This window comes from Strix uralensis, chromosome 1 (genome assembly GCF_047716275.1).
Source record: "Strix uralensis isolate ZFMK-TIS-50842 chromosome 1, bStrUra1, whole genome shotgun sequence".
NCBI classification, from domain to species: domain Eukaryota; kingdom Metazoa; phylum Chordata; class Aves; order Strigiformes; family Strigidae; genus Strix; species Strix uralensis.
Genome location: NC_133972.1, coordinates 48,258,115 through 48,280,868, shown reverse-complemented (window position 1 = coordinate 48,280,868; position 22,754 = coordinate 48,258,115). Strand labels below are relative to the sequence as shown.

Here is a 22,754-nt window from a genome sequence, read left to right as displayed (position 1 = left end):
GCATCTGGGATGGGGCTGTCAAGAGATTTTCACTTTTGCGCTGTTCTCATATTTGCCATAAAGTTCCTCATTTCTTCATCCTGTGTAGAAAATCGTAGAGAACAAGATCCATCCTGATTTTTTGATACAAGCACCTTTTGTTTTAATAGATGATATAACAGCAAATTTAAAATATCAGCATTGGGTTGAAGCATGTTCATTGATCCAGATTATGTTTTTTCAGAACTTCAGTTTTAAAAGGTGGATTTTTGCACAAGAGAAATAAATAAAAACATCTTTTTTGAAAAAGTATTCCTACTGTGAGTTACTGTTTAAAAAAGGGAGGAAAAAGAAGGTATGCTCCTTTAACATGTAGTTTTTTCATTACGATTGATTTTTGTGTTACAGAAGATGTTTGGTTCATATCTACAAGAGTTTTAATAGGAGCATAATTTAATTTCTGTCTGCTTTATTCTAAAATACTCTTCCCTAAAGATTTAGTTTGTATTACAGAATGACTGAAGAGCAGCTGCTACTTTCCATGCTGTAATTTTTCTCTATATCTGTAGTTGATATAATCTTGTATTGTACATATGAAAACAATTAGTAGGGAAACTCCAACAGGCAGAGAATTCCTCACTCCCATGGGATAGATTTCTGTATCTCTTAGCCAGCTGTACAACTTGTATAAAATGTCTACTGACTGACACTGCAAAATTAGAATGAAAGGAAACCTCCTACCAGAAAAGTTTCGGGAAGTGTGTCTGTATGAATAATGTAGATTATTGTACATTTTCAAGTATAAGGAAAACATTATTTTTGCCATGATATAAATTGGAAAGCTGAAGCACAGAGAAAACATACACAAAAAGTCATTCTTATGCACAGTCTAAGAGAATTGTCCTGAACTTCTAGTAACATATAATTCTTTCCCCAAACTAGCAAGTTTGGAACAAATTCTGCAACTTTGAAGCTATTAAAGAAAATGTAAAAAGACTTTTTAAGTGTGAAAGATGCAGGTTAATTTCTGTAAAAAGGGGTAAATAAATCAAACATTTACATTTTTCAAAAGCTGTTTTCACATCGTATGATTTATTAAGTCCAAGACTGGGTTCCATCTATCAAGAGGTCTAATTTATCTTTGCGTTGGTATTTTTATTACCATTTGAGACCTGATTATCCACTAGCTACTTTGTTGCTACTTTGTGTTTAAATTGTATCTGCAAATGTTATTTACTCTGCCTCTCACTAAGGTGAGGTAGTGTGCCAATACTGTAACTTCCATTTGGTAGAGGAGCAAGAGGTCAGAGAAGTTACCTGATTTACCAAAAGTTAAGTAGCACAGAAGTATCCGGTCATGATAAAAAGTCAATTTTCAGAATATATTTTTTATTTGTTAGCGGTTTTCAGGTATCTGAGATATTATCTGAAGTATTATCTGAGATACGCCTTGTAGGCTTCTTCAGAGAACCCAGCTATCCACTTTCTGTAAGGCCACTAAACCAGAGGCAAACTGCTTAAAATTTCTGATCCTCAATTTCCTACTATCAAAAAATAATTTGAAAAAATGTTGTCGTGCTTTTATCTCCAAATGTGTTATTATTAAAACAGTAATAAAATATTTATAATCTTGAGTCAGCTAGATTCAGTAAATGAAACATTTCTACATACACTTCAAAAAAAGCTGAATACAAAATTCCTACCAAAAATGTAAAATCCAAGACCAGTAATGTTTCAGCCCTTCCTAACTGCATAATTTTTGGACTGTTTTCCTAATTTTGCTCCTTTCCACTGCTAGTATTTTCTCTTCCCATTGACTTAATTTGAAACTGGATGTGGTTTGTGCCCCATGGATATGGACCTAAGGGCCTTTGCACTCTGTTGAGATGAATTTGTGTGAGATTTGCCATAGACTATTGCCCAGCCTGACTCCATGAGTCAGATAGCAAAGTCATGTGGCCAAGAGTCAGAAGATGCAAGCCTCACATCTCCGTGGCTGATGGGAGGAAAGTAAGCGGGTGGTGACAGTTGCTCCCCAGGAAGCCTATTGCTCTGTTGCAGAGCTCTGCAGTGCCAGGAATGCAGCTGGGTAATTTGATGCTACTAGTTTTAGTAGCCCTGGAGACATCCAAAAGGCAGTCATTTGCATTATCTAGCAGCCCTTGTGTTACCACAGCCTGGCCATGTGACATAGCCTAGCCATGGAAAGCCTTCAGTGTTAAAGCTCCATGTTGGTCACTGTGGGTCACTGGGTTAGATTTTGGCATAACAAAATATAAAAGCAGGCCAAGTATTAGAGCATCATAATAGAAGTATATTGACTTGCTTTTATGTATTATTCTTCAAAGAGGAAGCAGTTTGTTTAAAGGTCATTCATCAGTAGGCAATAACAGCTTCTGCTAGTCTTCTGTAGAGGTTTGTGACCTTGCAGGTTGGGTACCAACCTCACACAGAATGGCAGTCCATAGCATCAAAACTTAAAATGCCTTTCTGCTAAGGCATTATCCACTCTTCCTCTTCATGTGCAATCCTGTGTGCTAAAGAAATTGTTAACAATGACAAATCACATCTGGTAGGATCTGGTCATTCCTTGCTTTTCACTTCCTGAAGTAAGTTTCTTATTTTTTTCACCTACTAGAATAGCCAGACCAAAATTAATTATTTCTGGTACAAACTGCAGTCTGGAAAACATTATTTGGGGGTAACTGACTTTTTTGATTTTCTAAGAATTTTGAGTAATATTGGGTAATTTGGTTTGTCTTCTGAAGAGACTACCCCTGTCTATGCCATGAGTAGTTTTCAAAAAAGAGGAATATTTTTAAGCTTCTTGTTCTAATAATATTAAAAATAAAATTATTTCAAACAAACTACTTTGTTGCCCCAAGATTATGAGGAGAAGCTAGTGTGTTCACTTTTAAGGCTTTCCCTCTGTTTTGTAACTACAGTCAAATACTATTCAAACCATAAGCTTATAGAGATGACAGACACTGCAGAATAAATGCGATGTGGGGATCTCTTCAGAGAGGCAAGATTGATAACACATAAAAGTTCATATGCTTTAGGATGGTGGACTGTTTCCCAGTTGTTTCCTATCTGCTGAAGTTTTCTTCCTTTGATTGTTAATTGTCTTGTTTGGTTGATTGCTCCTACATGCAAGCTTGAAAGCTTAGCTGTTATATTGTGCCTAGGAGCCAGATCTTAAATCTCATAAATCCTTTAGACTCCCGTCCTCTTTTGTGGTCTGTCTTTCCCTCTGCTTTTCTTTTTCTCACAGCTAAAGCATCCCTCGACATCTCCACAGCATCTTCTTGTCAAGGTGATGAGCAAATCTAAATTTTTCTGGGTTTGTGATCGAAATCTGTGATGTCTTTAGAACTGTTTCTGAACTAAATATCCATAAAATCACAAATGTGTGGCAGAATTCTGCATGGCCAGAGGCTGGGAGACTCATAAACTCCAAATTTTTGCTTTTTTGCACTGCCATTCCCTTTTTGACATGCTCTGCCTGGAGTGGAAGGATTAAATCTTGGCTCTTACAATGATACATGACTTCGGTTATCAAATGTGTATAGTGAATTATTCTATTCATTACAGTAAAATAAGCATACACTGAAATTGTGCTGTTTAACAGGTAAAGCATTTCAAGCTGGATTTTTAACTAAACTGTTTTTTTAAACATGACAGTGCAAAAATTATGTGAGACTTCCAAAGCAAGATCACTGAGTTTAATACATGATGGCATTTCATGAGTTTGTATTTGAGAAAATACACTCTTACACTATGACATGCAAGACTGTCCTGTGAATCCTGATGTCTAAATTGCATGTATGCAATTACACAATTTTCTCATTTTTGTTGTTCTTGTCCTTGTGCATTAGGAAATTGGTTCTTCATGTGTTAACTCATAATTGTAAAGTAGAAATATGACTGAATTTGCAAGTTCTGCATGGACCATTTGAAGGCTACATTTAAGTAGAGTTTAATGGCATAAGACGATTTTTTTGCCCAAGAGAAAGGTGTTTAATACAGTCATGAGAGTGACATGTCCCAAGCATGGCACAGTTTCATTACATTTGTCAGAGGAAGCAAACATGCAATTAGAATGTGATTACAGATTATTTTAAAGGTTATGTTACTGGTTTTGAATCCACTGCATGGAGAAGTTAGTATATAGCGTAACAGTAGTAAGGATTTTAAGAACAATGGCTAATTCAAATATGTTTTTATTTAACCCAAACTGATTTCACATCTTCCAGTGCTGACGTGCAATCCATGTTTAGCTGAGTCTTCCATATACAAGACAAAACATTTTCTGAAGCCACGAAAATATTCTTTAAGAATGATTGGTAACCAGGGACACTTGCAAATTTTAGGAAGTCCCAAATCTTTCATCTGAGCAATTTTCTTACATTATACGGGACTTCTGTGGGAATAAAGGTGTGGAGAACTAAGTCCTTGTGGAGTGTGACAGCAAAAATCAAAAATCAAGAGCATCTTTCCAGTGAGAGATTTCTTGTTTTGTCACTCACCAGGGAAGTACACCCTGCTAATAGCATTAACAAGCATCATTATAACTTTCCCTAGCCATCCAGAGTAATTTGTGGAAGCTTTTTAAAAATGTGATTCAGTTAAATATTTATATAACTTGCATAGATTCCTTACAAAGTGAAACTCTTCTATAAGCATTTATAATTTTTAGGTTTTTAAATTAATTTTTATAGTAAGTCTTGTTAGAAAGTATCAGCCAGTAAAACTATAAAAGGCTTCTCCTGTCAATTGTTGAGTGTAACTGCAAATCTATTGCCTGTCTTACAGAGAAATGGAAGTAAATGTTTATTATGAGAAATAACTAGTTATGGCTGAGGTGATGTTTGTATAATACAGTTATAATTGTGGTGTGAATATTGCTAGGCTCAAAAAAGCTTGCTGCACACTCTGAACAGGCAAATGAGAAACAATTAACTTATAATGTGTTGCATTCTGTAGAATGTGTTGCATTCACATACTAAATAATGAACATGAATAGCCACTTTCTCTATGCTCTGATTTAGGTCATGTACCTGCCAACTTCTACAAAATTAGCAAATTAAATACAATACATTCTGGTTAGCCTTGTGCCACAAAAATTGGAACAATTCAGTTGGTATGTTTGGAACAAATTGAAATCACGAAAGTCTTATAGTAATGCCAGTGGAATACATTGGTATCCTGTGTGTTTTGATTTGCTAGAAAACAGTTTGAGTGTTGACTACATGCTCAAGTATTTTTCTTATTTGACTATGATGCACCAGAAAGGACTTCTGCAGACAGCCTTATACAAAGGTGGTTTGCTGAAGCTCGACGTAAGGAACCCGACTTTGCCAATAGTATTAGAAGGGTGATCTCTGTAGGCTGTCTCAAGAATTAGTAGGAACAGAGACTCTTCTCCATACTTCTCCCAGGAAGATATTCAGACCCTGTCTTCTTTGATTATTAGTGAAGCCTAGGAGACTTGCTAATTTAGGGAATATCATAGGTGGCTAAATACAGATCACAATGAAGATCTTTTTAAGAAAAGGAAAAGAAAACTTAAAAGGTGTGATTTTTGCTGATTCCCAGGTCAGCTCTCTTTCTGCTAATAATTACTTGTACTTTTTTTATATGTAGCTTTACTGTAAGAGTCTGCGCAGACTTTGAAGGTCAAAGTATTTCAGATGAGATAGGTAAGAAATGTTTTATATTCCTATAATTTACTCTTTTTCTTACACCTTGAAAGACAATAGGCGTGAGATCCTCCTAAGACAAGAAAATACAGTTTAAAATATACATATATATATAAACCACAAAGCTTGTATTATTCACTTGAAGGATTTTTGATTAAGTTTAAGCCATTTTCCAAATAAAACCAAGAATGTACCCTGTTGAGAATGTTCTGTTTTGAAAAAAATAAAAATTAAAAAAAAATTTAGAGATGGAAGTCCTGTACACGTATGATCTGTAAATGAAATCATAAAGCTTAAATTATGCACATTCCATACTTTGGATCAAAAACCAGTGTGCTGCTAAACAGACAGGCACTTAAAGCATGGATTAGTTTTGCTTGGAAGACTTTGTTAGAGTAATTAACAATAATACATAATGAATTGTTCAGTATTTTTTCTTTCCATATTAAATAAATATTTGATTTACTTGTATCCTTTAGTGCTGAAAGGTGAATTGCAATTAGATTCATTGAAACAGAAAGGAGCTGTTAAGAGGACCCTCTTCTTCGATTACCATCAGTCACATCATTACTTCTCCATTGTCATGGAAAGACAGAAACAGCTCCATTGCCAGGACTTCCTTGTTTATCTCAGAGTAAGTTGTTTAAAATATTTTGGACTGTCATCATCATTTGAGTAGTGTCAGGGATTTAAAGATAATAATAAAAAATGGAGCCACTGGAAAAGGAAGAACAATTTCCATTGTTCTTAGATCCCAAAATTACAGAAATGTGAGATAAGAAAGGCCTCATCTGGGTGTCCAGAACATTCTTCTACCTGGGCAAAATTTTCTATGTAAATCTTCAGCTTATCTTTCGTCAATGTAAGTATAAAAGAAAGACTTCCTTTGAAGAGTGTACAGTTCCTCTGTGCACAGATAATTCATTTCATGCTCTTCTGGGAATTCTGATTAACTACTGCATCTCCTGATACAAAAATGCAAGACTGCTCTCCTTATAGTGTTCACAGTGGGATAATCAACCAAACATGTTAAATGTCGTGCCAATTCAGTTTCAACAGATATTTTGAAGGAGTGTCACGAGCAACATTGGCCTAAAATTCATATATTTTAAAAAATATTTTTAAGATATTTTAAAATGTTTTTAGAAAAATTAAAACTGTGGAACTGAAGTTGTGAAGGAGAAACAGTCATTAGTCACACTTGCAGCTGAAATTACCTCATGCAATTGAAGCAGATTCCAAGGCTGGTCCTAGAAATGCAGTGGGAGGTGAAATGGAGAAGTCCCAAGCATTATGTAAGGAAGTATCTAGGCAATAAAGGTGGTAGAGTTTTACCATTGCTAATCCATCTAAATTCTTGGTTATGGAACAAACCAACAGTATTACCTCCACACATGCCCTACCTCCATTCTGAAAGGAAGGTGGGCAGTAGCTGATAGAAGCTGGTTCTCTATGTCTCTTTTAAACAGCTTCATTTTAGGCTAATTCTTTGAAAAAATTCTAAATCTACTCAGCTCAGCCAACTTCTTCCAGATTTGGGGCTGTGGAGACAATGTGCTCTGGGCATTCCAGTTACTGGTGAGTCACTTTGCTTTCCTAGTGACACTACATACAGTCAGAATTTGGCCAGCAGCTGTCAAGGAACCATATCTTTACCTTCAATGAAGACTAAAGTCTGAATCTGTTGCCATACCATATTAATCTGAAATAATTGTATTAAACCATTGTTTTTTATTATGTGATTGTCACTCACAGGATGAAACAGAATTTAGAGATAAATTATCTCCCATCAATATAAACTTGAATTATAGTTTGGATGAATCCAATTTTGAAGATGGCTTGACTGTGAAGCCAATACTGAACTATTACCAGAAAAGCTCAATAACAGAACAGGTATGAATTTTGCATGCCACGTTTTCTGTACATAAATGGGAAAACATTTACAAATATTATGTGTGTCATCTCCCTTGAAACAGAATATCATGCCCAGAAGTGACACAACAAGGATTTAATTAATTCAAAATGTAAAATGAATATAAATGTAGAACCAAGTAGGCTTTTAATGCATTCACACTTTTGATTGCATTCTAGAATATGTAAGCCAAGTTAGCGTGGGAAAGGGTCTGAAAGATGATACTGTTTGGCTAAGGATGCAGTTGACAGTCTAAATAGTCTCCAACTACTCACGTGGAAAGTAACTTACAGAAAGGAGAAAGAAATTAATTCACTAGGGCAGTGCTAATGATATTTAAGACATACAGGTTAGTGATATTTAATTAAGTGATTTGGACTTTGAAGCATGTACTAACTGTATTATATTTTTTTTATTTTGCAACAATACAGGCTTACATTCTGGTTGATTGCGGGGAGGACAACTTGTGCATTCCTGACTTGCAGCTTTCTGCTATGCCGTAAGTTAAATAAAATAAGTGATGCTGTATATAACAAAATACAGCTGATTCTAACTGTTTTAACAGAATGAAATATGTAGGACAGAGTTCTGTTGTTTTGCTATAGATATTCATTCTTACTTGATTTCCAGATTTTAATTTGCACATCCATTTCATCTAGAAAACCAAGAAAGGGAGAAATATGCACTTGAAAATGTATCTTTGTCAGACACATTCATGATGTTTAACGGTTATCATAGAAAAAATAGTTTGCAAGTGTTTTTTAGGAGTGATTCTAGTTCTCTGAATGCCAAGTGATAATACAAATTGTTGTTCAAGAGATCTTAAATTTCTTTATTTCAGTGTGCCAGTGACTTTGAACTTGGGACACAATTCTCCTGAACTCAGTACACAGTGAAGTAAATGAATCTCAGAATAAAAGAATTTCAAAACATGGCAACAATTCCTCCTATGGAGGGAGAAATATGCCAAGCAGGACAAGTGGGGAAGCTCTGACAGTTATCTGACTCTGTGCCATCAAAATCAGTACGTAGCTGTGAAAGGAAAAGGCACGGTGCCATTGCAGGTCTCAGGAGATCTTCTGTCATTGTTCATTTAACAATGGGCATGAGGGGAAAACTGGAATCCTCTCACCTTTGTGCCCTTCAGAGAACAGTGCTGATGGGACCCCCACGGCAAGTAATTCCTCCACTAAATACTTTTGTCTGGTTAGAAAGTAGTCAGACTGTGAAATTTTATACCAGTAACTTTCAAGTTCTGTGGCAGTCCACTTTGATTGTCCATGGTGGTGTTTTCTCTTGACCTCTTTCCTACACAGGTGCTGTCATACTTTTCCCTGGGGTCATTTTTTATGAAAAATGTTTTATTCTGCATTCATAGAATATTTTCCAGAACCGATGCTATGAAAGCAAAATGTTCTTCTGCTTTATTCATACATAAATTGTAATTGTGTATGTTTTAACTCCTGACAAGTAGTATGTTCTGTATAGAGATAAAGATCAGCTAATAATTGGAGAAGAAAACTATGTCATGCTCATAATAAATCCAAGGAATGATGGGGAAGGAGCCTATGAAGCCGAGCTACATATAAAGATTCCACCTGAAGCAGATTACACTGGGGTTGAACGCAACAACAAGGTAAATATTAACGATATTAACGTTAAAATATTAACGATAATAAAGCAGGAAAACTGAGAGCAAGGTTAACCTATATAGGCTATACCAGGTGAAAGCAACAAGTAGAGAGGTACCTCTTAGGAAGGGAGATTTCACTGACTCTCTGCTATCCTTGCTTACACAGTCCAGGCTAAAGATTGTCCATGTTCCCAGAAGATGGGAAGGAGAGGGCCATTCTGGACAGAACCAGCTCAGGTAGCTCCTTGCAATTAACTTAGTTGTAATACCACACAAATACTGTCACATTTCTCCTAGGGCTAGAGGTATTCACATCATTCAGATTTTGAACTAGTAAACCCTACCAGTAGCAGGGAGTGATAGTGCAGAATCCCCTGAGTGCTTCCAACCTTGGATCCTTTGGTACCATCTCTCAGTCAGAGTTAATGATGAGCCCTGCTGAACCCCAGACACTTGGACACTGCTGTCTCATGCTCCCAGCACACCGGTGTTTTACCATTATTAAGGGTATCCCAGTCTCTGATATGCTGAATGGTTCAACATTAACTGCAGTATAAACTTGACAAAGCTGTTTTCCTTTGTAGTCAATTATTTTATCTGATGGATAGGCCAGAAAAGCAGTTATAATGTAAAATGTGCCAGTGTTCACAGAAGGACTAATGTTGACTGAAGTCCTGCTGAGCTGTACTGAACATGCAGTGTTTCCTTTTAGGGTCTGTTTGGTTTTTAAGAGCAAAGACGAAACACTATCCTGCAAACAAGCAGAGTGATCATGTATTCTCTGTTGGACAGCAAGTCTGAATCGCCTCATCTGCACATAAATCTCCCAAGCTGTTGCAACATGAGCTTGCTTTTTTCTGTCAGTGCCTGGAATGTTCAGAAGGACCTCAAGGGTGAGAGTGGGAGAAAGCAAGTTAGTTTCCTTTATAGAAGCAAATGTTTTTAAGGAAGTTGAAAGTAACTTACAAGGTATTTCCTTATTCTCCTTCTGTCAGTGTCTTTATTAATGGGCTTTTAACCCAGTTTGAAAAAAATGACAAGAATTAATGATGCCACTGAAGATGAGAATATGGAAATTCTCTGCAACCTCACGTCTCAGAAGCATATCTTTGTACACAAAACAAATAAGTGAAGACACCAGCCTCTTTCTATTGTCTATTTCTATTGTTCTCTTAACATAACCTCTTTTTTTTCAGACTGTGATCTACAAAACTTAAGTTCTCTTTAATATACTACACATGGTTATATTTTTTCTTTTGTTGCTCTTTAGGAATCTTTGGCTGTTCTTTTGGCCATTACCAAGGATTTCAGGGGAAACTTACTCCAAAACCCACCATAGTCTTCATGGTGTTATGGTTCCATTAAATAAACCAGAAAATTCACTTCTAAGTACATTTGGAAAAGAAATTGATATTGAAATTTTCTTCAAAAAGACAAAGCTAAAATTTTCTGTCATTTAACTGCTGGTGGACGTTGGCTCTTGTATGTATTCAGTTACTTTTTTGTACTGCTGTATGTCACTTGAAACTGCTGTGAACATGACAAAGAAGAATATACAATCTATGTAATTTAAAAAGAAAATTTAGAATGGAAAAACACTTTTTTAAACTCATGCATTCTTTTATATCCTTCCCATTCTACTTTCTCATTTAATTCATTCTCTCTAAATGGACAAATTAAGTAATTTGACCACTCAAAACAAAAACTAGCAGTTTTTTTCATTTTTTTCCCCAGAGTGATCAGAGGTTCATGTGTTACCAGGATGCCCAGATTCTTAGAGGTCATACTATAAATGAGTGTAAATTAAAGAGGGACTCAATTAATTCAGCCTATAGGGCTTTAAAAAAATATGTCAATCTGAACCACTTGACAAGAGCACAGAAGAAATTATCACACTAGTATGCAGTAAACACGGAGGTACATGGGAAAAAGATCTCTTGGTCTGTGGGTACTCTGAGGTGTGGACCATAGATGAAAATTAATGTTTTGCTGTCAGTTGCAGTGGAGTCAGGATTTCACTTCTTATTTTTGTGTTTGCACTGCACCTGGCCAGTGGGGCATCCGTGACTGCTCCTGAAATGTACTTAATGTACAGAGTAATTTCAGCAGATGAGTGGATTTGTGGTGGAGCCGGTTGGAGTCATGCTCTTAAAGCTCTGCGTATAAAGATTTCAGTGACTGTTCGATGTATCGGTGTTTACAGTTCTCTGTGTAGCTGTTTTTCTCCAAACTGCAGAATTCCTTGTATTAAGGCAGAAATAATATTCACCTCAGAGCCAGCAAAACAGGTAGACTGAGAGCAGAATAAATGAAATGTAATGAGCTGAGTAAATCACTTGATACATTTCTGATGGAACTGAAAAACCTCTAGAATCCAATCATTCTAATATGCTGCCATCATTTCAAAGTAACTGTACTCATAGAGGATATTAGGCTACTTTATTATGGCACTACTCTGGATTTAGTCTGCCTAATAGAGAAACAGATTTATCACTTAAGTGCTTCCTGTCCAACATGGGTTTTTTGGAACAATTTATTGGGTTATTCTATATCACTTGAATTACAATCGGAAAGTGTTAAAGTCAACAACTTAACTGAAAATTGACTTGCCTTTTACCTCTTCCCTTCAGCTTTATGGAATACAATGTTGACCTACCTCACCTGTCATTATCTTGTTATCTCAGGCCTGATTCTGTAGCATAGTATACATAGACTGTGCAAACCGTATCAAAAGAGTAGCATTTTGCAGAGATGTACATGATCATATGCAAGTGGAGAGCCAAGTGAATGCGTGTGACCATAAAGTTTGAGGTCAAGGATGTGATTTTGAAATTTCATTGATTCTTGCACATACTGATAATTCCTTCAGTCAAAAGCTGATTAATGAAATACAGTGAATTACAATGAAATCACATGTGTTATTCATTAGTTGCATTGTACAAACACTTAGAAGGTCCAAAGACCAGGTAAGTGAGTAAATCACCACAGCTTTATTAGTTACTGGAAACTCATTGACTTGTAATAAATGTGCATGTGCATTAAGTGTGGAGTTACTGGAATTAGCTGCAATGAAAAAAGTATAACCATGTTATATTACCTCACATTTCCATGGCCAGCAGTAGATCCAGAGACAGTATATACTTGCCGTATGGTACATTCGTACACTACAATAGTGTGATTGTGCATTTGAACCCCAAGCCATTGCCTGAATACTGTGTGCTAATCCTTTGCCCAGTGAAAGAGTTCCCCTTACTGAACAGCTCCATCCTGCCTATAGCAATGGCTGGAACCCAAATTATCACAGAATAATTAGAAGTAAATCAGGCAGATACAAAGCCCTAACAGGTATTCGTTCCACACCAAAAACATTATGTATTTTGGCATAACTGTCTGCTCAGGCTGGAAACTGCAGAGCTGTTGCATATCACAACCAGATTTATATTGCAGTGGATAAACTCTGAGCCATTATCCCCATGTCTTTCTGAACGAAAGCGTGATACTCTCTTAAAATAGGAAAAAGGCCTGAAAACCTTCTTGTCTTACCTGAAAATTCTTAGAATAAGTACATGGTGGCTGGCTAGATGAGATGTGATTTGAGCCTTGTGAGGACAAACACTACTTCATCATACATCAGCTAGATGAGAAGGTAGATTCTGGCACCTGGTACCTAATCCATCCACTTTTCCTCAGAAAATAAAATTGGAAGGTGTTGATCAAGGAGAGAGAGGAGGTGTTTTACTCTGCAGCCTGTTGTGCTTAACTATTCTGGCATCAATTAGTAATTCATCACTAAGACCACCAGAAAGAGTTTCAAGTTTGTAGGCTGCCTGGATTACTTAAAGCATCCAATCATTTTCTCGTTAAAATGCACCCTGGGAGCACATGTGTTAATTGTTGGGGTTTTGCTTCTGCTCAAGACTGCCAAAAAGACCATGTGTTGCTGTAAAAATATAAATTGCTACCAGTGGCAGGTAGAACGGTTTTGTGGCAAAACCTTCCATCTGGTTGAGTTACATATGAACTCAGTGATACTGACAATACTGCGTGTATAAGTCTCTGCTCTTGCTTACATCCCGCCTGGTTTTAATTTTACCGTTTTGTACTTAACCATCTCAAAAAGGTGATCAGTGAAAAAACAAAGGCAATAAATCTTAGTATTGAAGAAATTCTACCACAGCTGACCCTTTGTCACATCTTTATGCTGCACAAATTAGCTTTTGTGGTGCTGGTCATATAAATTCTGTGCCATTAATCATTTTCAGTCTAAGAGCATAGCTTCCAAATTGCAGAAAACCTACTCAGAAAACTCCTCTATTTGCTCAGCCTTTGAGGGACAAAAAAATGTGTGATAAGGGCTGATTTACTCTGTGCTGGTTTGTGATACAGCATCAATAAAGGAACTGCCATATATCAAATATAGATTAATATTTATTTTCAAACATTTAGACCTCAATTTCAACTCCCTCCCAAAACAGAGTCAAAACTATAAACCCATACATCAAGCTAAAATGAACAGTTTTCCAGACAAGGTTGGTTTCAACTGTTTAACACCCTCTCTTGTCCCATGTGTTGCTTCCCACCTTTAATTGACCAGCTGGAAAGAGTGTAAAAATCCCCCACTTCCAACCCTAGAAGGGCTTGGGAAGGCTATTAGTGTACCAAACATGCTGTGTAACAAACTTTGTTTCCTTCTAGCAAGCTGTAAAAGTGTCAGTATACAATGAGGTGTACACTGAGGGCATGTTTCACATGGGCTCCTTTCAGGACATGCCCTATCTTTTCTTTTAATCTCAGGAAATTATAAGGTCAGCATGTCCATGCTGACTTTTACAGCTAGGAATGAATTGGTAGTCAGTGATCTGGAGATTTCCCAGGTCTTTTTACATAAAGAGGATGACTTTGCACATATTGCTTAATCTGTGAGAATCACAAATGAGAGGAAAGATAGTGAGAGAGCCTTATAGCAACAACTAGCTGCACCCTGCTTTTACAAAGCTGGTTTACTTCTGCACATATATGGAAATATTTTCTTTTATTGAATATGCCAGAGAGGAAAACAGAAAAAAAACCACATTGTGTTGCTTTGTCTTACCCTGTATCTCCTAACTTCCACTATTCTATAGCTGTTCCTGCTTTTATACAGTCTGTTTTGTTTACAGATGATAACAACTAGTGATAAAGACTAAAGGGTTAAAAACACCCCCAAAACATAGGATACATTTTACATTAATAGTTTTAGAGGGAAATTATATGAGTGTATTCTCAAAGTTATTGAACAAAACTGCCTGAGACATGTTAGGTACAAACTGGACTTTGAATGAATAGTTGCTGGAAAAACAGTTAAATTATACTTATTGATATAAACAATGAAAACCTTAATTTCTGATAATGTGAAAATCCATCATCTCCTTTGTTGCTAAATTATAAACACAGGTAACAGTTTATGTTTTTACAGAAGTATTTAATGGTGTAAGTACTTTACTATGGGTTGGAAAATAAAGTTCTTGACTTGGACCATAAAAAAGTTCTGCCAATGCCAGCAATTCACTATAGAGCCTTCTAGTGATGGGTAATACAACTACTGCAATTAATGTGAGGCCTATTCTCCTCACTCAGTTTTGCCTACTCTTTTTTTCTCTGTTGAGTCATTATGGCTATAGGAAGGATTCACAACAGCAAAGCAGTATGTTAAAACTAGAAACAGAGTGATCTCATCCTGGCTCTTAAGGTACTGGGAAACTTTCCTGTTTGTTTTTCCCTGGCATCAGTTTTCCCCCATTGTCTGACAATAACCAATTAAATGTTTTGATAGTGCACTGAACAGGTGTCTGAAATCAAAAGAAATGTCACAGTCAAAAAGGCATCACTTTCCTAACTGGATAAATTCACTGTGATCTCTGACCCCCATATTGGTGTCCTTTTGTTACAGGCACTGCGTGTATTGAGCTGTGATTACAAGATGGAAAATGAAACTAGAATGGTGGTTTGTGATCTTGGGAACCCCATGGTGGCTGGCGCAAACGTAAGGGAAAACCAGATGCATTTACTGATTTTTATCTAATTGAATTTTAAAGGGGAGCAAATAGAAATCTATTCAATTAGCAGAATGTGTCCCAACAAGCAGCGCGTAAACCAGATTACTTACTTGAACAGGAAATTGTTGGTGTAATAAGAAGCAGAACCGTGCTTCTGAAAAACTAACAATTTGATGTTCTAAAAGAATGCTAGAGCCTGTGTTTTGTTTCACTTACTGAAGAGAAAATGAGAGTGACTCAAGTCACAGCAGTTTCACTAGTGTAATGAGAACAGAATCCCAATCCATAATGTGATCTGTTTATTTCTCCCTTTTAGTATTCTTTCTACTTCAGATATGCATAGTAAATAACAGCTTCTTCAGCCTGATTCTCATCTTGAGTGCATAAGGGTTGTCTTATCAGTTTATATCATGATTTATATCCATTAAAATGTGGTTGGAATCAACTTTTCCTTCAAGTTATTAATGTTATTCTAAATGTTTTCCTAAGTCAGCTATTCATAAATTATACCACACATTAAATGGAACATCAGTAGCCTTGTTTTTAGACAAAAGTGGAACTGAATAATATCTGACAATGGGACAACAGATAAGGATTAAATGTAGGTTTGGAGATAAAAAAGTGCTACCTGTTCCACAGTTGTCATCAGGTGTCTCTATTTCATGACAAAACAGTTCAGGGAAATCCCAGAAGTGTTGAACCCAGGAATGTTTGGCCATTAATGCCCTTGCAGAGGAATTCTAGCACTGCTTATAAATTCATAAATGCTATGAGTATTTAACTAAACAAGTAATCCAAGTTTTTATACCGAGATGAAAAGCTGTCCTAATAAATAGAAGCAGTCAACAGCATGAACATGTATGAGGAATTAACAACAGCTTTTAATTGAAAACTACCACTGTTTGTATTCCATATTGGACTTGGGGCTTTGCAAAGAAACCAAAGCAAATCTCCTTAGTATCTTCAAAATCCCTACTAAGGTAAGGCTTGTCCTATGAAAGATGAATATTTCACTCTTCAGGCTCTCTATAGAGGAGTGTTTTCCTGGCCTGTTACGACCTTGAAGCAGTTCCTGTCTGACTCTCAATAAAAGAACCAAATGGGTCATATGATAGGAGACTGGGACTAGAATAAGCTTATTTGGATCATAAGGTTAGTTTCAGATCAGTCATAGAGCTTTTGAAAGTGATTATGAGACAGACCAGGTGTCTCATGCAGTCGTCTGCTTTCATGGTCATGAGCAGTCCCAAAGAGACTCTTTGGGATTACAAGGAGCTGGAAACCATTGAAAAATGAACTGCAGGTGATAGACCTCCTGGGAGCAGGAACCTGCCTGGTGAGGATCCTTCTCTGTAGAACTACTGTGAACTAGAAGTCTGAAGGGGATACTATAAACATTTTCTGGGTAGGATATAGAGAAGAGGTCTAAAAGGTTTTGTAGTTTTTGTTTTATTCTGCTAAATGAAACGCCTAAAAAGTAAGAGTAATTGAAAACATTTCTGAGGAATGGAGTTTTCTTAATGGGATGATGGGAGGCAGTGATGGGCTGAAGCACTAGATAAATCCCAAGTCAAGGCAGATAATGTATTGTACCAGAAAAACAGCAAATTTACATATCTGCTTAGTGGTTTCCTGGTTAGTCTCATGGCAGAAGCAAATTCTCAAGATACAGACAGAAGCAGACAAGAATCTTGTGGATGATGGGGATGCAGAGCGGGGAGGGTGGAAAGCATAAAAACCCATAGGTTTGGACAAGAAAAGGAAGACTAAACACAAGAGACACTAACATTTTATACTAATCTAGGAGCAAATCTTTGTGGTTTGCATATTGTTGTAAACATAAGCAATGGAAAGGTCTGAGCGTGGAGCTACTAGACTACAGCCCCTCACACTCCTCCCTTTGAATCCAAAGTCCTGTTTCCATGCCATCCTTAACCCAAAATGCTATCAGTGTGAAGACTTCAGAAATGCTACTTGGTGGCCACTAAAGCAGTACTACTCTCACCTGTTTCCTTATGAATTCTCACAGCACAACTAATCCTGTTCTTCAGAATCAGCTCTAGGGCTGCCATAAATGCACTATTACCAAATATTCCTAAACGAAATACTTCACAAGAGAGATTTAGAAGTAGCAGAATAAAAGAGCAGTGTTCATAGCATGTTTAAGGATATTCTGTCTTATCACAAAAGAGTCCAACCCTTGAAAATTAAGGCATATGAAGATAGAGCATTACAAAGCCAGATGGCAAAAGTGTTTTATTATAATGAGTGAAAACTTAAAGCCAAACTTTATCTTTGAAACCAGCTCTCCTGGAAGCTTTAGTAAAGGTGAAAGGACTTGAGATTTTTCAGTCCAAATGTATTTATGATGGCAAATATACTTCCAAAAGCAAAATACCAGCCCTTTGTACAAATTGCATAAATCATGAAAGGTTGCTCTGATCTATTTCCAATCTTGCAAAACAATTCTGTTCTGGCAGGAGATCAGTTATTCTCAAAATATTCGGTCAGAAAGGGACTCTTTGTGGAAGTTGTGAGGGAGTGGGAAGGGAGGGTTAGGTCAAAATCAAACATTCCTAAAACTCTTAACTATTGAGTCACTGTAATGACTTTTCAGCACCCTGAAATCCTAGAATTCTTGAACTGTTTAAGATCAACTTCTGCGTACGAGGGTTATGTCAGGATTTTGTGATATAACCCATGTGATATTACTGCAGGAGGCTACCGAGTTATCTCACGCTTCACATCTTCAAAATGCGTTATTCTCATCAAAATTGGTATATCTCTGACTTTTTAAAAATCTGTGACCTTAAAATCGTTTACCGGCCACAAAAATTACTTAACCTTTTCAGTAATATCTTTGTAGTTGAAAAGAGATGAAAATGTAAAAAAAGAAGATAAGAAGAAATGGGAAGGAAACTCAAAATACCATATGGCCCAGAATGCAAGCTAAATGCCTGTGATACCATCTCACTGGCAAAGAGTGCTCAAAGTACTTATTTATGACACTGAAATGCATCAGACTGACAAGCTTCCTGATGCATGTTCAGTGGCCTTAGCAAGTGAGATGTCTGGTTTATTATAAATTCTGGTAGAACAATTTGGAAGTTAATAGAAATGAATAGAAATAAGGTTAGATGACTGGGAGGCTTGGAAGATCTTGCCTATTTCTTGGTATGTACCAAACATTCTTCAAGAGCACAGAGTTTTTCTCTTTCATATGCACTGTAAGATGCTTAAAAAATGCTAGCCCTCTGTCTCCCAGCATACTCCTAGATCCTGTCATCATAATAACAGATTACAGCTTATCAGTAGTAGCAGAAATGTCCTGTATTTCAAAGATACATGATGTTACCTAATGTGGAAAATAATGCAATTTTAATGAAACTAACTTCACTTGAAAAATTTTAAATAAAATTAAACTATTTGATGAAATAAATGTCCTACTAAAATAAGGAGGCTGAGTGCTAAGTTACAGGCTCAAGCAAATTCAACTGCTTTGGCCTGAGTGGATTTTCAGCAAGAGCATGTGAGCATCTTTGCCCCATTATTAGTAGCAGTGTCAAGGGCTACTTGACATTAACAAATTCATACAACCATACAAAAGCAACATCTGCAGCTTATCAGACTTGTACAGTAGGAGTGTGTTTCAGTATAAAATAAGGGATTATGCCTCAGGTGTATAATAGATCATCAAAACTGCAGTTCACATCTGCTCTATCTGAGGAAAATTTTATCTTTGGTTCATCAATGTTTTTACTGCTCTAAGTGGAAAGAAATTTATATAGACTGATTAGTAAAAATAGTAAGCAAAATGCAGAATTGAATATTTGAAAATTCTTGTCTCAGAGATTAAAAAAATCATTACATTTTTAAAGGTGATTGAAATATCAATACAGTTGTTAAAATCATGTCCAAAAAAAGTGGTCTTAAAAATAGCTTACATCTCTATTCCAAGTCAGCTATTCAACTTCTGTTTAATTTAATGAGCATTATCTTTTCATCTTAAAGATTTTACTTCCAAAAAGAGAGATTAGATATAGCTATGTCATTAAAATGGTAAGAATTCAAAGATTTGAACTTGCCATTTCTTTTATGATTACAAGATTACTTTCAGCATAGGACAACTGAAAGAATTAATTGAAACATGTTAGCTAAGTCTCGTTGTGGAGATGGGTTAAGATCCAGTGATGCACCACTACAGGTGAGGAAATATGGAGAATTGAATGAAAATTTAAAAAAAATGCTTGGAAAAAAGGGATTGCTCAAACATCTGAAATGACACTCACAGACGAAAATGCCTCCTCTTCAGTGATGTTGAATCTAGGTCCCAAACATAAGACTCTACAGTGTTGTTTCCTGTCCTGTTGCTGACAATGCTACCCCAAGTATGTTAAGGAAAGTATGGAAGCAGACAACTCTTTCTTGCCCCCCGCTGCCAGCCCCCACCCAATCTAATCAGATATTGGCAGAGATGAAGGAGTGATGTCCTCATTTCCTAATGCCTTTTGATGAATTTCTCAGGAAGGTTGTTTCTCCACATGGAAAATATGGCTATATGTAACGAACCTTTTTAAAACAATGAAAGCACAGTGTGCAAGTTATCTGGCAGGAAATTCTACCGTCAGGCAATAGGGGAGGTAGGGGAGAGTGAGAAGTTGTACAAGATTACAGGCTGTAGGCTTTGCTGCCAGTCTCAATGCAAAATCCACATTTCAAAAATTACCAGATTTAAAACGTGCGGTTGAAATTTAGCAATTAAAAACATTAATTTAAACATCACAGCACAATTTTACTAAGTGGAGGGCAGATGTTATCTTCCGGTGCTCTCCTGCCACTTACGTACTACTGGGCTTGTAAATACATCCAACAAGAGGGTTACAGAGATCCCACCATATGCTATTGTATATTCCTTCTTTAGTTAGCCCTGCAGTTCCATTCTCTCTTCTGAATTAACTTGGTCTGCTTTACTCTGTGCTCTTCTTGAAAACCAAATGGAAATTATCAGAGGGAGAAAGCAAGATCTGCAAAAACAAAGGAGCACCGATGGAAGCCCTTATCTCCAGTTTTGGGAAATGTGTGTTTTAGCCTCTATCTTGTGTGGTCACACACTGCAAGTTGTGGCAAACTGAACTGCAAGTATAACTTTGAAGTTGTGTTCCTCCTAACTGAACTGCAATGAAAAAACTCAAAGCAAATCAAATTAAAACATCAAGCTGCTGCTAATTTAGCTTCTAGAAGGAAAACAGGTGATCAGTCACCCCATGACACCTAAAGCATGCAGCTCATATGTCACAGTCACAGAGACAACGGGAGGAGCAGGAAGCCCTGGAGACCTGGACAAAGGCATGCATGGATGGAGGCAGGGGTGAGAGGTGCCAGACAGCTATTATTTTCTTTTGACTTTGCAAACTAAAGCAAAGACTGTTTGGATGAAGAAGGGCCCACCACTGTGTTCTTGGGAGTATGCTTCTCTGTTCCTCTTGATCTTTCCTCTGTCCAGCCAAGTTTTCCATCTGGTGACATACACAGGCAGGATGGTAATTTTTCCTGAAAACAACTAGATCATATTATTTCGTACTAATTTTTAAAGGCAGTATCCTATACAAGTCTGTGAAATGCAGTGTTGAACAGTACTGCTTTCTTGATACGGAGATCAACCATTTTTAGTAACCTGTTGTTTTGTTTCTTTCTCAGTTCTCTACAGGCATTCGATTTTCTGTTCAACATTTTGAAAATGCAGATTTCAGCATCAGTTTTGAGCTGCAGATAAAAAGGTTAGATGTTTTATCAAGAGTATGGTTATTTAAATTCTGAATTCCTATTGATATCTGAAGCTTAATATATAAGAAGGTAACTAACTCTTTGGTGTCAGTAGTTATTTCGTGGACTTTCCTATGGTAGCTTTCTTCAGGAGGATTTGTGGAGTTGGAGCCTTGTTAGCTTTTAGCAAAATCAGTCTTAGAGTTATTCTGAGTATTTTATTTTGTTAAAATTCAGGTTAACTGATTTTGGTCAGTGATCCAAGGATCTTCTACAGATTTCCCAAATTTGCACTTCATTTTTCACTTCAGAATTAATGAACAGTAATCACTTTGTAACAAAGTTCTGTATTTAAAAACATACTGTGCTCTGGAAAAAAAAAAAAAAGCCACTTCTTCATGACAATTTAGAAAATAGGAGAGCAGTTAAAATCTGCTCAACAGATTTACTGGCACAAAGAGACAAAACCGTTTGAGTTTGGGGCAGGTGAACCTTTGTTCTTTTTCCATTACATTCCTCCACATTTGTGGGGCTGAAGTATTACTGCTGGAGAATCTTCTTGTTTATGCTGAGCAGTACTTCCTCCATAGCGACAAAAAACCACAGGATGGGCTGGGTTATGATAACAGAAAGAACAAACCTGTGACTTTTTCAGTAGGTGGCAGGGCTTCTGCCCCATCTGTCCTCATCAAATACACGCTGGAGGTCCTGATGGAGCCCTCACTGCTCCACACACACAGACTTAATTGCTAATGTCTAGCCTTTAATGAGTACCTTGATCATGTTCACTATGGTAAATAACTGAGACATTTAAAATGTTTAAGTCATGTTTCCATAATGTAACCCTTGAAGGAAAGGACATGCAGAAACTTGGGAAGGGCACAGCAGCCCCACAGAAGACAATGAGGTGCCTGGTCAGGCCTCAGCCCTCTCGCAGGGGTCTGGCTGGCAAGTTGCAGACTATTCAAACCTGGGCATGGGCTCCTCCAGAGAGAGATACAAGATATAATGTCTAGCTTGTAGGTCCCCTGTCCATGCCACTGTTCACTGTCAGGTCATTAATGCGAGCAATACATTTTTAAATCGATATCAGAGGCTCTTGTCACTACCCTTTTCATGCTGTGAAATTGGGGAGGTTCAGAGATCTTTGGGTAGCTAGATCTTTCTAGGTAATAAGAGTTGAGGGTAGGTGACTTAGAAAAAGTGACAAGGCTTTACTGAAGAGTAAGTCTGAACTTGAGAAGATAGCAACATCTCATGCTTCCTCCGTGAGTGTGACTCACTAAAATGTAAAGGGAGGAAATCCACTGGGCTACCAAAAATGACAGTTTCCACAAAATGGTATCAAAATTCTGAAGAGCACACAGCTATGTAAAGAAAAAAGAAAAGTAAAACTTCGTGCATAGGGAATGTACCCTACAGTTAAAACTCACTGCTTTGTACATTCGTTCTCAAGCAGCACTACAGTTTGTGCATTTCTATGTTCTTAGTGAATAGGTAAAACAATCTTAAAAGAAAAAGGAGACAGAAATCCATAAGGCAGAAATTACCAGTAAATTACCTAAATGGAAGGAAAGGGAAGCAGAAAACATGCCTGAATTTGTGTCCTGGTCTGACTTATTCAGAAGAGACCTTTAATTTACTCCAAAACATCAAGTGGAAAATAAATATTTTCATTTGCAAGACTAAAGTTCATTACCTATAGGAAATAAGCAAGAGGCTGAGTAGTG

At 36.9% G+C, this 22,754-nt stretch overlaps 1 protein-coding gene across 3 annotated transcripts in view; it reads left to right on the top strand.

Moving 5' to 3' along the window:
* The window catches only part of ITGA8 (integrin subunit alpha 8), a 114,740-nt gene that overhangs the window by 48,536 nt on the left and 43,450 nt on the right, over nucleotides 1-22,754 (top strand). For all 3 annotated transcript variants that reach the window (XM_074865064.1, XM_074865070.1, XM_074865076.1), the window contains 7 exons: nucleotides 5,626-5,681; nucleotides 6,161-6,315; nucleotides 7,437-7,574; nucleotides 8,025-8,092; nucleotides 9,082-9,229; nucleotides 15,156-15,248; nucleotides 20,959-21,038. In XM_074865064.1, coding sequence (XP_074721165.1) covers nucleotides 5,626-5,681; nucleotides 6,161-6,315; nucleotides 7,437-7,574; nucleotides 8,025-8,092; nucleotides 9,082-9,229; nucleotides 15,156-15,248; nucleotides 20,959-21,038 — 738 coding nt within the window. The remainder of the gene's footprint in view (nucleotides 1-5,625; nucleotides 5,682-6,160; nucleotides 6,316-7,436; nucleotides 7,575-8,024; nucleotides 8,093-9,081; nucleotides 9,230-15,155; nucleotides 15,249-20,958; nucleotides 21,039-22,754) is intronic.